The following is a 14,126-nucleotide window of genomic DNA, read 5'->3' as shown; positions in this document are numbered from 1 at the left end:
TTCGCTCATTGCTACGATTTCTTGATCGCAAATTGCTTGAAAATGTGTCATTCCAGGCATACAAAAGGCTCGTTGAAATTTTAACGATCCTACAAATGGCACCAACTATTATAAACGTGATTCGAACTCCTGCAAATTATCTCTAGCAACTTGCACCACAAAGGAAAGAGAGGCACACTGTGGTGAATGACACCTCTGATGCCTAAGTTAGTAAAAATCGAGTATATGGAGTGTTTTTATTTTTGGATCGTGATGTTACCTTTAGTGTGTGCTTTGACCTCCAATTATATAGATTGAGTGTTCAATTGGTCAGTCTTGCCTTACGACCTGATCCACTCTAATCCTTATTGGGTTGTGGATCGTTATGGCTTTGAATTTGCTTGCATGGCGAATACCATGCTCAGAGGAATTAATGTACCAGACGAAGTATCAAGTTGGATATTATTACCTTTTGTCTGTTCCATCATTAAATCATTATTAATGATGGTTAGACTTGAAATTTGCATCAATGCTTCTTGGCGGTCGTGCCTTGGTTTCCACTGGGTAGGCTTATGGCTTTGGGTTCATGGGCCTTTATGATGTAGGGTTCGACCCAATTTTCAAGAGGGAATATTTGATCTACCAAGAAGCATTTAAGTTAAAAATATTTTTACAATTCATTTCAACTCATTTGATCTAATCTCATTTAATTATTATAAATTTTTTAAATTTTTATACAAAATAAAATAAATAATTCATCTTTTTTAAATCTTAATATAAAAATAATATTAAAAAATATATTTTAATATTATTTATTTAATTTTTAATTTTAATTTTAATTTATTTTATTTTATCTCATCTCTTATCTGTAAAAACAAACGAGGATAAAATGATTTTAAGAATCATGTTAAAAATTAGCAACCCTGCCCGCCCGTGCCTATAGTCGGTCGGTCGGTCATAAGAAAATGCATACGATATTAGAAACGATCATCCCATCAAGTCTCATTCTATGAGAATCTCCCGTTTAAAGCTCTTGGGATTCAAACGGTTTGTAAGATAGCCGCTCTTCAAGCTTCGATGATCCTTTCAAGAACAAAGGGCATCTATCAAACACAACTAGTTCAAATCCGGCATTGCTTCAATCACATCCATTCTCAAGCATACCGCACCGTTCGTCCCACCAAATCCAAAACCATACCTCGCCACGAACAACGACCCTTCAGACATCCCCAGAAGCCTCGCAAACCCATTCCTTTCGTCACCAATGTCAAAGAGGTACGAGACCCAGACGAGGCCTTATGTCTCTTCCACGAGTACCACCAAACTGGCTTCAAGCACGACTATCCCTCTTACTCCGCTCTCGTGTACAAGCTTGCTCGCTCTCGCAACTTTGAAGCTGTAGAGACCATTCTTGGTCTTATACAGGACCGAAATATTCGGTGCAAAGAGACCCTTTTCATTGCTTTGATTCAACATTATGGGAAAGCCCATTCCGTGGACAAAGCTATTGAGCTTTTTCATAGAATGCCTTCTTTTAATTGTGTCCGTACACTGCAGTCTTTTAATGCGCTTCTTAATATACTTGTTGATAGTGACCGGTTTTTGGATGCAAATGAGATTTTCGCTCGTTCTCGCCAAATGGGTGTTCGCCTGAATTCAATTTCGTTTAATGTAATGATAAAAGGCTGGCTTGGGAAGGGTGAGTGGAAACAAGCTTGCGAGGTGTTTGATGAAATGCTTGAGAGAAACGTGCAACCGAGTGTCGTGACATATAATAGTCTTATCGGGTTTTTGTCTAGAAAGGGCAGTTTGGACGAAGCAATGAGTTTGCTTGAGGATATGATGCAGAAAGGAAAACATCCAAATGCGGTGACATATGCGTTGTTGATGGAAGGTTTGTGCTCTGTTGGAAAGTATACAGAAGCAAAAAAGATGATGTTTGATATGGAGTATCGAGGGTGTAAGCTGCAGCTGGTGAATTATGGTGTTTTGATGAGTGACCTTGGAAAGAAGGGGAAGATTGAGGAGGCAAAATCTCTACTTCACGAGATGAAGAAAAGGGGTTTTAGGCCCGATGTTGTGACGTATAATATATTGTTAAATTACATGTGCAAGGAAGGTAGAGTGACTGAGGCTTATAAAGTTTGGATTGAAATGCGGCTTGGAGGTTGTAAGCCGAATGCAGCTACATACCGGATGATGGTTGATGGATTTTGCAGGGTTGGTGATTTTGAAGGAGGTTTGAAGGTATTGAATGCAATGTTGACAGGTAGGCATTATCCACGCTCAGAAACATTTAAATGTTTGTTGGTGGGACTGTTGAATTGTGGGAAGATAGATAATGCCTCTTTTGTTTTGGAGGAGATGGAGAAGATAAAGATACGTTTTGATTTGGAGGATTGGGAAGCCTTAATCAGGGATGCTTGTAGTGGAGATAGAAGTTCCTGTGGGCTTCTAACTGAACTGGTTACTGCTAAAAAATGTGTAAGGGAAGATTGTGTGACATTGTTATGACATTTAGTGGTTGTGGTGGTAAGGCCCTGTCACCAGGGTAATTGATGCTTGAGCTTAACAATCGATGGGGTCCTCCAGGCTTTAGATACACTAGGAATCATGTAAGTTCTGAGTGAAATGGCAACAAGTAGACATCTCTATGAAGAGTGATCGTTTGTTGGTTGTTTGCCTAACTGCACATATAATCCTTTCTTTCGGTATGTATGGAAAAGGGGAGATATGATTTTGCAAGCCTCGGTGAGCTCTAATTACTGATGCTTGTGGTGGATCGGTAGAGGTGCTGGTGATTCGCAAGAACCAATCTTTGCTCATTGGTAGGCTTCAGGAAGTGAACAAGATTTGATGGTTGAACATTAATATATATATATATATATATTATTTCACTTTCCATGGTTATTTTGATGCCAAGGTTTAGGTGCCATTTGGATACTGAGTTGAGATAATATGAGTTTAAATGAAGGTTAAAAGTTGAATAAAATATTATTATAATATTATTTTTTTAATATTATTATTGTTTTGAGATTTGTAAAAATTGAATTGTTTATTATATTTTGTGTGAGAATTTAAGAAAGTTATAATGATGAGATGAGATAAAACATTTTCACTATTCAAACGGGCTGCTTTCTTTTTAAGTTCTTGGGCAGGATGGAGTAACTACTACCTACTAACTAGTAGCACTGGAATTTATATGAATCCTAGTTGAGTAAACTCTCTAGTTGCGCTCCTAAAATCCAGATCAACCTCTATAGAAGGGCGTCGGATGCTACCATGGTCATGTTTAGGTAGGAAAGTTACCTCCTGTTGTCCACTCGTACCCTTGTTGTAGAATAATTTGACAAGACATTGTCACGCTCTGTAATATTGTACGGGATGAAGAGGATTTCTTCCTATATCTTATTGGATCCAAATTAAATTAGAATGGCTTTTCCAGATGGTTGTCGAATGCCTTCGAAGAGGTAACTTGGTGTTTTTCTGTTTAAAGACGAAAATACTATAGTGATGCTTCAACTACTAAAATTATCACCTTACGACATTTGTACTAGTGTGATACGGCATATTATACTTCAGCCTTTAGGCAAAAAGTTTCAAACAAACATATATAACCTTCTCTGCAACAATTTAGGGGAAAAAAAGAAAAAGAAAAACTATCCATTGCATAAGGTAGACATTAAACTGAAGAATCGTGTCCACGTCATCAGTGATATGCCGATCGGATAGATGAAGAGTCTTGATGGTGGCATACCCTTTTGCATTCGTATATTTAGACATCTCTATGAAGAGCAGTCCAGCAAAACGATGCCAAGACATCAATGAAGATAAGTCCCTTATCACTTGCTCAAAATACATTATGTTAATTTTCTGATTTAAAGTCTAGAGTGGTGAGCACTGTATGCATGGACGTGCAGTGCCTTTTGTGTGCAGCGCATGCCTTCCCTGCATGCATGTGAGGTGCAAGAGTTTCCTGCCTGCGTCTTTCACAATAGCGGGAAATGAAAGGTGAGAAATGAAGCTCACCCCGAGCGATAGGCATGATGGGCACTCAGTCAGTCCGCATCACAAGCGAGCAATGGAGCTCACCCCTGAGCAATAAGCATTGTGAGCATGACTAAGCTTGCCCGCACTAGGGACGAGCAATGAGCTCACCCAAAACAACATACCCGTGTCATCCCGGACAACAAGCGTAGAAGGATCATCACACACTAAAGATCGAGCAAGCATTGAAGCTTGCCCCATCATTGCAGAATCAGAGCCCGCAACCTCATAGTTCAATCCAAGAACCTCAGAGTTCTGTCCTTTAACCTCGTGGAACCACGGGAGAAATACTAGGCTGAGCTTTAAGCTAGCTAGCAGTAGCTAAATAGTTCGGGTTTGCTTCCCTCAAACTTACTATTTAAATTTCGTTGATACTGACAAATTTGGGTTTTTGGTGTTCTTCCCATGAACTTTCTTAGAATTCTACGAGGCTCCAAAAGAGAATGGAAAAAAAAAAAAAAAAAAAAAAAAAAAAAAAAAAAAGAAGAAGAATAAGAAAGAAAGATAAACGACTCACTTAGCTTGCTGATCTTAATCAACAATACATAGGCATCCTTGGTTCAACCATGAGTCTCGACATGTACAAGCAAAACAAAGAGGATAAGCAAGCAGCGACAAATCATAACAAAAAGCACTCGAGAGTAAACAATCTTCTAAAGGCAAAAATACCCAACGGACGGATAATTTCTGCCAAGCAAAAATTACCAACTTCCATAAAAAAATCACAAGTAGAAAACATTATAAAATAAGACTTATCAATTTGCTACCACCAAGTGGCTGTAGTTTAGTGGTAAGAATTCCACGTTGTGGCCGTGGAGACCTGGGCTCGAATCCCAGCAGCCACATTTTAGAACTTTTTGTTGTGATTGTGAGGATAAATTCTTCGTAACTAAACAACAAACGAATTTGGATTTCTTTGAACTGATAAAGTACTTATGACGTTCTCAACCAGTTTCTCGATAAATGGAATCAATCAGTCAATTTTCGGAATGAGGGGTAAATAAATTAGAGGTGCTCTTTGAAGAGAAAGGTGGGAAAGGCAGAGATTGATACGAGGAATGGGTTCTCCCTCGGTGATTATTTTGGGTTATTAGCAGCATTAACCCGCATATAGTTTAGCGTATAAAGTCTAAGGTTTGAAGTATCGCATTTACATTCCTCATCGTTCACATAGGACGGCTCGCGTTTACAGCGGTAACTTTATGAGATTGAAGGCGATTCATTCAGTTCAGGTTCCACAACCATTCAGTGCAAGAACGTGACAAGGAATGAATGACTAGGGGAAAAGATAAGGAAAACAATTAAACATAAAACTCCATGCCAACTCTCTCGATCAAAATTCTCTCTGACCAAAAAAGAAAAAAAGAGGCATCATTAGAACAAGCTTAAGATGTAAGAAAAAAAAAAAAAAGTATTTCCAAGAGCTGAGGCAAACATACTTCATCACAATCCCAACCACAAATAGGTGCAAATTATAAGAATTGAACAAGTTCATGGTCACTGATGGAAGGCGGAATTGAAGTTTAACAATGATCAGGCCAAGCTGCAGCTTCCAAGGAATGAGGTCAGAGACGAGATGCCTGCAGTTTGATTTTTAGGACCAGCAAGGCCTAATCATATGTCTAATTCAATTCTCAATAAATGATGGATTTTAAGTTTCTTTCCATGCTTGTAAACTATAGGCCACGGCGATACTATGCTGCTTGGTATTCTCTCGCAATATCTGCCAACCAAACAGAATATTTCAACAAGCCCGTCATAACTGTAATTATAGAACAAGTTTATTTATTTTTGATTGGTTGTACTTATAGAATAAATGATGCAAGCGCCTCCGTGGAGATGTCATTCAGCATCTTTCAAAAACAGAGGCCACCCAAGAAATTAGAACTAAATCTAAAAATGAGAAGGCCAGCATTTGGCTAAAAGTAAAATGTTCTTACTTCCAGGATGTAATTTGCCACTGCTTTGCAGCCTTCAATTGCAAGTTGCATGACATTTTCAAAAAGGTCTAATGATAACTTAGAATCCATCTGCTTCAGAAAACATAACAAATGAGTACTCCACAAATAATTTTTTTATGCTGCGAAATCAATCAAGAAAAACTGTATATGGAAAATGCACAAGCCTAATCCTCAAAGGAATCAGATATTCAATAATACAAGTAAACGAAAACCCAAAACCACTAAGCCTAATCCTCAATATTCAGCTTGACTATATGCATCAGAGAAGAATCCATCAAGAAATATTACATCCAACTCTGGACATTCCAAATCCCAGTAAGGCCAACTGGCCATGAGGACAGATATTTGCATGAACCTTGGCCAATCGGTTGATGGGTAGGGATCGTATTGCAGGCAAATAATTATAGTTTTTTTTTTGTGGGGGGGGGGGGGGGGGGGGGGGGGGAGAGAGAGAGAGAGAGAGACTTGATTTCTTTTATAGTGAGTCTCGGTTAAACCTATAGGACATGTAGAGAAGAATAAATAAGAACAGATGTTCAAATATTACCTGAAGAAGAGTCACTTTGTCCAACTTAGGTAGAAACCCTACAGTGACATCAGGACCTCCAGCACTATCCTCTACATAGTTCAAATCTGTTCACATAGAAATTTTCTAAATATGAATTCATTTTGACAAGCTAAAATGAAGATGTGCCAACAAACCAGGAAAAGAAATTAAAAGGGATGTAAATTTACCAAGCAGAGGAGTGCTATTAAGGTACCCAGCACTACATGAAGTAACAAGATCCCACAAAGGAATCCCAGCATCTGCAAGGGCCAAAGTTGCAGCATTGATACATGCAGATCTAGTCCCTGCAGAAAATGAATTCCCAATTCAAGAACATAATTCAACATAACATTTTAGTTTGATTTGATTATGTATTCAACTAGTATTTCCATTCACGGGTACTACAAATGTCAAATACTTAATGCGAGTCCTTGTATTATTTCCTTTTCATGTACAATAAGTGTCTACATGTTTCCAACCAAATGGCAGCATCAACATTAACCAAACATTGCTCAAGAACAACATGAAAAACATATAAAAGCACGTATCGTACAACAAAAACGTGAGCCAGATTCTGCATGTATAATCTTACATAATAATTTCCCTATGAGCCTCTGTTGCCTAAAAAAGAAAATAATTATAACAATAATAAGCCACTCATACAAAATCCCCAATCTACCATCACACAAACAATGAGGGAGAAAAGAGCATCAATCCATGAAATAATTTTAAATGAATTGATGACCATCCAGGAGTAATCATTGTGCATGGATTCAATTGAGTCTCAACCTACCTCCATCAGCTTGGAGAACTTGGACAAAAATATCTATCTGCAACATAAGTAAACATGGCTTCAGCAAAAGAACTAAGCAACACGCGCTTATGTAGGAAAGGTTTTCGAGATGTTGTAATATAACCTGAGATCGAGGGATCAAATGTGTTATTATGCAAGCTTCCATCGTCTGGCGAATAACCAGAGATATCTCTGTGGATCGTCTGAGTGCAAGAGAACTCTTATCAATAAGCAAGCAAAAGATAATACGTCTTTGATTAGGTGATGCAGCACGTATAATCCTTAAAACCAATCATAAATGTTTCATTTTCCACGACAGAGAGAATTTTTCCTAAAATACTTTTTTGGAATTATATCAAACTCATGTAAAAGTTTATAAGGTTACAAGGACATGAAGGTCTTCTATTTTAGCATATTGTTGCTGTACAATAGGTGCACAATTAAAACAGATATACTGGAAGCCTAGCATCATATCTGAAACCTTTAATTCCTGTTAGAATAGAGGAGCTAAAGACAACACACTGGTTTGGCCAAGATATGTGCCCGCAGGCTGCCACTAAGCTAAAACATCATAACCCGAAACATATATTAGAAGCAAAATGCAGCGTACTCCGTCCCTCCTTTTGTAAGATCAACAACTTAGCCAAGTATTGCAAATGAAGCCAAAAGTAGACATCCTCTTTCATAATGAAACTAATACATGGTGTAATAACCCACTTATACAGACAAATCACTGAAATCACAACCCATTCAAGCGTATGATAGTATTAATGCCACTTCAGCAGAATTTTGGTTCATCAATTAGCCACAGATAAGATATTTCAACTAGAAAAATTCTATGCAGTTAAAACGGCATCCTACACTATTAAGTAGACCTGCAATCATACTGCTTTCTACAAAGAAGACTAAAGATTAAATCAAAGCAACAAATAGAAGTTAGGTGACCGACCATTTTAAGAGGATCACCTGTCACCTTTTGGTTTTCTCATTCAATCCCCAGTACTAAAATTAGCCATGCTATACTCGCAGCGCACCTGCAACATTAAAAGAAAAAAAGAAGAAGAGGAAGAGAAATAAATGAACGAATTAAATACTAAAAATCAAAAGAATAATACATATAAAAGACTGTTACCAGTGCCTTGTCACTAATTTGTTGACTCCTATTTTGGACCTGCAAGCAAGCACGTCATTAAAGGGCTTGTTTGGAAATAGATCTCATTCCAGAATTCTCATCTCATCTTATCTCATTCTATCTCATTCCCAAACATAATTCAAATACAAAATTTTTAAATTAATCATTACAACTTTCTCAAACTGTCAAACAATAAATAAAAAACAATTCAACTTTTTCAAATTTTCAAACAAAAATAATATTATAAAACTATATTCTAACAATATTTTAACTTTATACTATTTTTTATTCAACTTTGTCTCTCTCCTTTCCCAAAACCCAAAAAATACTCAACTCAAATCAAACTATCTCACTACTATTCACAAAATTCTCATCTCTTCTCATCCCATTTCCCAAATGAGCCTAAAAGTCATTGTATAGCAAGCAATAACTTGAAAGAGAAGTCATCTTGCAAAGTAAACTGCCCAAAACAGGACTGAATGTTATGGGGTACCTCTCTAGGGCCATATACTGCTGCAATGACTTTGGTGTTACCCATCTCAAACACAGCCGACCTGCGATTCATTCAAAAAATTGAAACAAAAAAATGTAGAGTACGATTAGAAAGGAAAAAAAAAAATGTCAATCAAGGGTTTAGTACCCGTCAGCTTTAGCAACAGCACCAATCTCTGCTCAAATTTGTCTCATCTGAAATAATTACAGAAACAAATAAAAGCGCAGCATAACAAAACAAGTAAAAGAGGATAGTAGGGTAGAGAAGAGAATGCAATTCCATGAGATTGGTGAAGATAACAATTACATTCGAAAAATATGGAAGGCTCATTCTCAAAAGTAAGGTAAATAGGATAAGCGAGAGATAATACTTCCATGGGACGGCGACCATCCAAGCGAAGTCCTTCGGGGCTCACGTACTCCATCTCTGCTGCACTCGAGCTGCAATGAAAAATAACAGCGATGGCTACCAAGACAGAAGCGTCGGTTGGGAAGCACTTTCAGTAGTCCTTATTAGCAGTGGCATGGGCCTTTCCTTGGATTAATAGCGAGTGGAGTACTTAATTATGGTTAATCATCCTCTTACACCTACTTTATTATTATTTTATTATAACTATTTTTTTTCTTTGATTCTTTAAATTTCGACTAAAAATCTCTTTTTATTACTGATTTATTACCCTTTTTCCCATTTTACTATTTGAATCTAGATTAAAAATTTTAAAACATGATCTTTTGACGTAATCTAAAACAAAATAAAAATTAACTCAAAGAGTAAAAAATATCAATTTTTATAAAATTGGGTTTATTTTTAATTAAATTACATGATTATATTAGTTGATTGAATTTATATTCTTTTAGATTATACAAGAAAGTTATGTTTTGAAATTTTTATCTAGATTAAAAAAAATGGATAATAAATCAATCATAATAAAAGATATATAAGAGTCTCATTAGTCATTACTCATTAATTATTTATGACCATGGGGTAGATCATGTCAAGTTCACAGCTCTCAATTACACGTGAAAATGTGGTAATTTTTAATAATCGTGACTTGCACAAGATATATGTGAACCTGTCACCCCAAAGCATTAAGATTCAAAGTTTGTGCTGACTTTCAACTATGGTCCATAGGCCTTGTTGTATTTGATTAAATTTCTATGATTAGATTTTTATATATTACTATTGTTTGATTTTATTGTTTGATTTTATAGATGTTTGATTATTTTTAGAACGTCTTCGATAGATTAGCTAAAAGTTAAATTTATTGAGTATTTAGTTATTAGAGAGTAAAATATGCTCACAATGGATTAGCTAAATTCCAAATAACATTGACTTTCAAAAGTTTTTTCAAATTTAAAGGTTATTATACATGCATCAATTATATATATTTTATCAATTATTTCTTACTTTATTTCTATCACATATATTATCACAATTGATATATTAATTTGAGTTAGTGATATATTAATTTAATTAGAATATGATTATTAATTAATATATAATATGTAGAATAGTAAAATATGATGAAATAAAATAAATTAATAATTAAAAAATTAAATATTTTTGAAATTATTAGTTACTCATTACTATATAATGAATAAATAGATAATTCAATGTGAAAATTTGACGTGAATAACCAAAACTAAATTTATCTTACATTATTTTATTGTTATATAATGAAAAAATAGCTATTTCAATATAGAAATTTATGTGAATGGAATAGCCAAAAGTCAAATTTATCTTATATTCATAAAAAAATATCATTTAGCTTTGGCTAATCAATTGAGGATGCTCTTATACATAATAATAAGTGTTTTAGGTTAGTGGTCTTAATGTTTTGTCATCCCAAGTTTTAGGTTACTTAGATAATGAAGGCATTATGTGATTATTGCTGGAATTAGGACCTTGGGGAGTTACCAAATCTGGCAATAGAATTCTAATTTCCTGAATGCATTAGGCAAGATTTTATTGCGACAAACTAGGGAATAGGCTTCCAAGATTTTAGGACTAATTATAAAGGAAGTTGATTCTTGAAATAGCTGTTCGACTAGAATTAAAAGCTCCAACAATCAATCCCAACCCATTATAGCAAGTATATGAGATCTTTCCTTATACAATTCACATGAAAATTTCTAGAATTGGGAGATCTGCAGCCACCTTAGAAACTCTATATTCACTCAATCAAAATTCGCAATAACCAATTGCCACAATTATACCAGTAGCCCGGCCCCTGTGCCCATACCTCACCCCTTAGGTCCAGAAACCCTAAATCATCTTCTACATAAGTGAATCCCTAACTCTAGCAGCCTCCTAAGCCTATTAGCAAACCAGAGGCAGCCCCATGCACACACTTGTGCCGCCCCTCTTTTGTAGAGTAAAATTTATTCATTCCACTAAAGTTTCGAATCACCAAAGTATTAAAGGGCTCTCAAGGCAGCTATCGACATTGTGCTGCCACTCTCTGCCACACACAGCTGCCAAAATCAGGAAATTCTATCCAACCTTTCTCAAGTTCTCTCCACCAAAACTCTTAGAGGGAATCTCCTAAAGTCTGTTGCAATATAGGGACATAGTTGTTATTGAGGCAGCTAAGGACTTCCTCCAACTCCAACACAAGTTGGAAAAAGTGAGAAACCACCCTAGACAATACCTAGAACCCTACCCTTGCCTAGTATTGCATGTAAATGGGCTTATAATCTTGCATAAAAAATTCCTATGCATGCAACGTGACACTATGGGCAGGACAAAAACAAAACACGTTGTCAGGAGCCTAACAGCATCACGACAACATCACACTCTAGTAAAGTCATGAATTTTCATGTTCAACTTGTCTAGAGATTAAGGGACATGCTTAGCACATGCATTACACCCACTCACAGCATGTAATGTATGTGTTTTGAAGTTATATGTTTTCTTACTCAAACAACATTTCGAAAAAGGTAGACATTTTAGCATATAGAGAATAAGCATGAACAAACATTCATCAAGACATGATTCCTTAAATATTTGACACATTACATTTAATTGTTTATATGATGCACATAGCATAAAGAGATCGGCAAAGGGAAGTTTTGAAAACCAAATGGCATACCGCAATGTGACGTGCATGATTTTGGAAATTTTCTCAAAATCTCTCTAAAGCTTTAAAAATGGATTGCTGTTAACAATTCCAAATGACTCTAGAAGCCACATTCGAGTATGTTAGCATCTATTGTTGCCAACAACCCCAAGTGGACCAAACAACCACTATTTTGAGACTTACATGCATTCTAACTTACCAAAAATTATGAGAGCATGTCTATACATACATATGCAGCATGTAGTGAAATTTAAAAGTAGGCATGCATGAACAAATGTCAGTTTTGCTTATTGTCACTAGGTAGACAACAAGCCACACTAAAGAGTATAGGTTCATACCTTAGTCAAATATTAAGAGTTTAAGCTGATAATAACATGGGATATGCACATAGCTTGATAGGTGCTTGATTTGAGTGCTTAGTTGATTTTCAAAGCTAAGGAGATAAGTGTCATGATCACACCCTTCATGTGTGCTGTATTTATTTTGTTTTGCATGAAAAGTGTTGCTTACCCATGCTATGTTGTAACACTCATTTCTCTTAGGTTCGGAATGTCACGTACATACATAAATAAAGCCAGGCGAGAGACTTGCATAATTATGTAAAACATTGTTTATTATATAAAGAGTTGATAAAATAAATCATATCTTAAACAAAACATAACCAAAATTCTCAAACCAACTGAAATGGAAAAGGCAATTCACACAATAAAGTCACTAAGTTCTTAGTCTACTCCTTTTAAGCTTGGCTGCCTACTCGTGCTAATCATTATTCTCACCTGGGTGGTTAAAAATATGAAATAAAACTAAAATGAGTCGAAAAATCAATAAGAAATTCATCACAACGTAAACATAATAAACGTAAGATTTTCATAAAAGTTTTCATACTAAGAGTTTAAAATCATAGTTGATCATACTGATGCTTATGCTATGCATGACTTGTTTTAATTTATCTGAATTAATTGAGTGATCTAATTTATCTGACTATTCTAACCTATTAAATTGATCTGACTAGCCAACACATTAAATCCTTTGTGCACCGGCCACACATCTCACTACTGCAAGGGGAGCCTCTAAGGTAGTATTATGGCATACTACGGTGGACACGCATACGTCTATAGCTTGCACATCTGCCCTGGATTAATATTGGTATCATGCATCTGAATTATCATCTGATTAAGCTAATATAATCTTTGCTTGCACTTGAACTTAAGAAAACTTACATGTCGTATGCGATGTGAAATTCATGACATACATACTAATATAAATAACTATAAAATGTTGAGTCTAAACAGTATGCAGAAAATTAACATGATCATGTACTTTGATGAATGACATGCTTGCATATATCATGACATACAAGGTACATAAAAAGTGGCTATCAAATAATTATCTTTAATACTAATCTATCTAAACTAACTAATATGCGTTAATCCTAATTTATGATCAAACTACTTACCTCATAGCGCTACTTCTAAGATTTTACCTCGTAGCTCGTTACCATGGGAAAAAAGGAACGTCGTATGAGAGGAAGGCAAGGACGACATGGGTGGAGCCTGGACTGAGATCAACGACGACAATATTTTGAGAAAGATGTATGTGACAGATCTGAAATGGTTGGATTCAGGAGTCACAGTGGTGCCCAATCAATCTTTTCCTAAAGAGGTGGTGAAACACGATAGTGTCCTCTAGATAATTTCTGGTTGTTTCCGGTAAGATAAGTGGCTCAATTTTGAAGAAAAATGTTATGGTGGTTTAGTTGTTGGAGTTGGTTTCTTATGGTTTGAGGAGATTTTGACTGTGTGAAACTTGTTGGCATGAATGAGGGAATTGTAAGAGAAATATGGGTATAAATAGCTAAGGGTTTCGGTGTGTAAGTCGGCAATCTAATTGCCAGACTAAGAAATCAGCTAAAGGCTGAAACCTTTTGGACAAAGAAGTCGGTTGAAGGCTGAAATATTTCAGACCAAGAAATTGGCCGAAAGGGGTTTAAAAGGGCGGAAGACTCCAACGAATAAAATCAAACTTTAAAAACATAAGTTTAATAATATATATTTTAATGCAACTAAATAATAATAATAAAAATAAAAATAAATTT

At 35.7% G+C, this 14,126-nt stretch overlaps 1 protein-coding gene, 1 non-coding gene and 1 pseudogene across 2 annotated transcripts; 2 read left to right on the top strand and 1 right to left on the bottom strand.

Moving 5' to 3' along the window:
* The first annotated feature begins 891 nt into the window (after positions 1-891).
* Positions 892-3,425, top strand: LOC121256556 (pentatricopeptide repeat-containing protein At1g07740, mitochondrial-like). The gene has a single exon (XM_041157396.1). It carries the CDS (start codon positions 1,057-1,059, stop codon positions 2,491-2,493), a length of 1,437 nt encoding a protein of 478 aa, XP_041013330.1. The 5' UTR covers positions 892-1,056; the 3' UTR covers positions 2,494-3,425.
* Positions 3,426-4,799: 1,374 nt separating this feature from the next.
* TRNAH-GUG lies at positions 4,800-4,871 on the top strand. Its single transcript has one exon. It is a non-coding gene; the product is annotated as a tRNA-His (tRNA).
* A 352-nt stretch (positions 4,872-5,223) lies between these two features.
* On the bottom strand, positions 5,224-9,483 carry LOC121255886 (annotated as a pseudogene).
* Positions 9,484-14,126: the final 4,643 nt, after the last annotated feature.

The sequence above is a fragment of the Juglans microcarpa x Juglans regia genome, chromosome 3D (genome assembly GCF_004785595.1).
Source record: "Juglans microcarpa x Juglans regia isolate MS1-56 chromosome 3D, Jm3101_v1.0, whole genome shotgun sequence".
Lineage (NCBI taxonomy): Eukaryota > Viridiplantae > Streptophyta > Magnoliopsida > Fagales > Juglandaceae > Juglans > Juglans microcarpa x Juglans regia.
This window is presented reverse-complemented; position numbering and strand designations above follow the sequence as displayed.

Coding starts and splice junctions, on each gene's coding strand:
- LOC121256556 (XM_041157396.1), top strand. CDS start 1,057: ATGATCCTTTCAAGAACAAAGGGCATCTATCAAACACAACTAGTTCAA.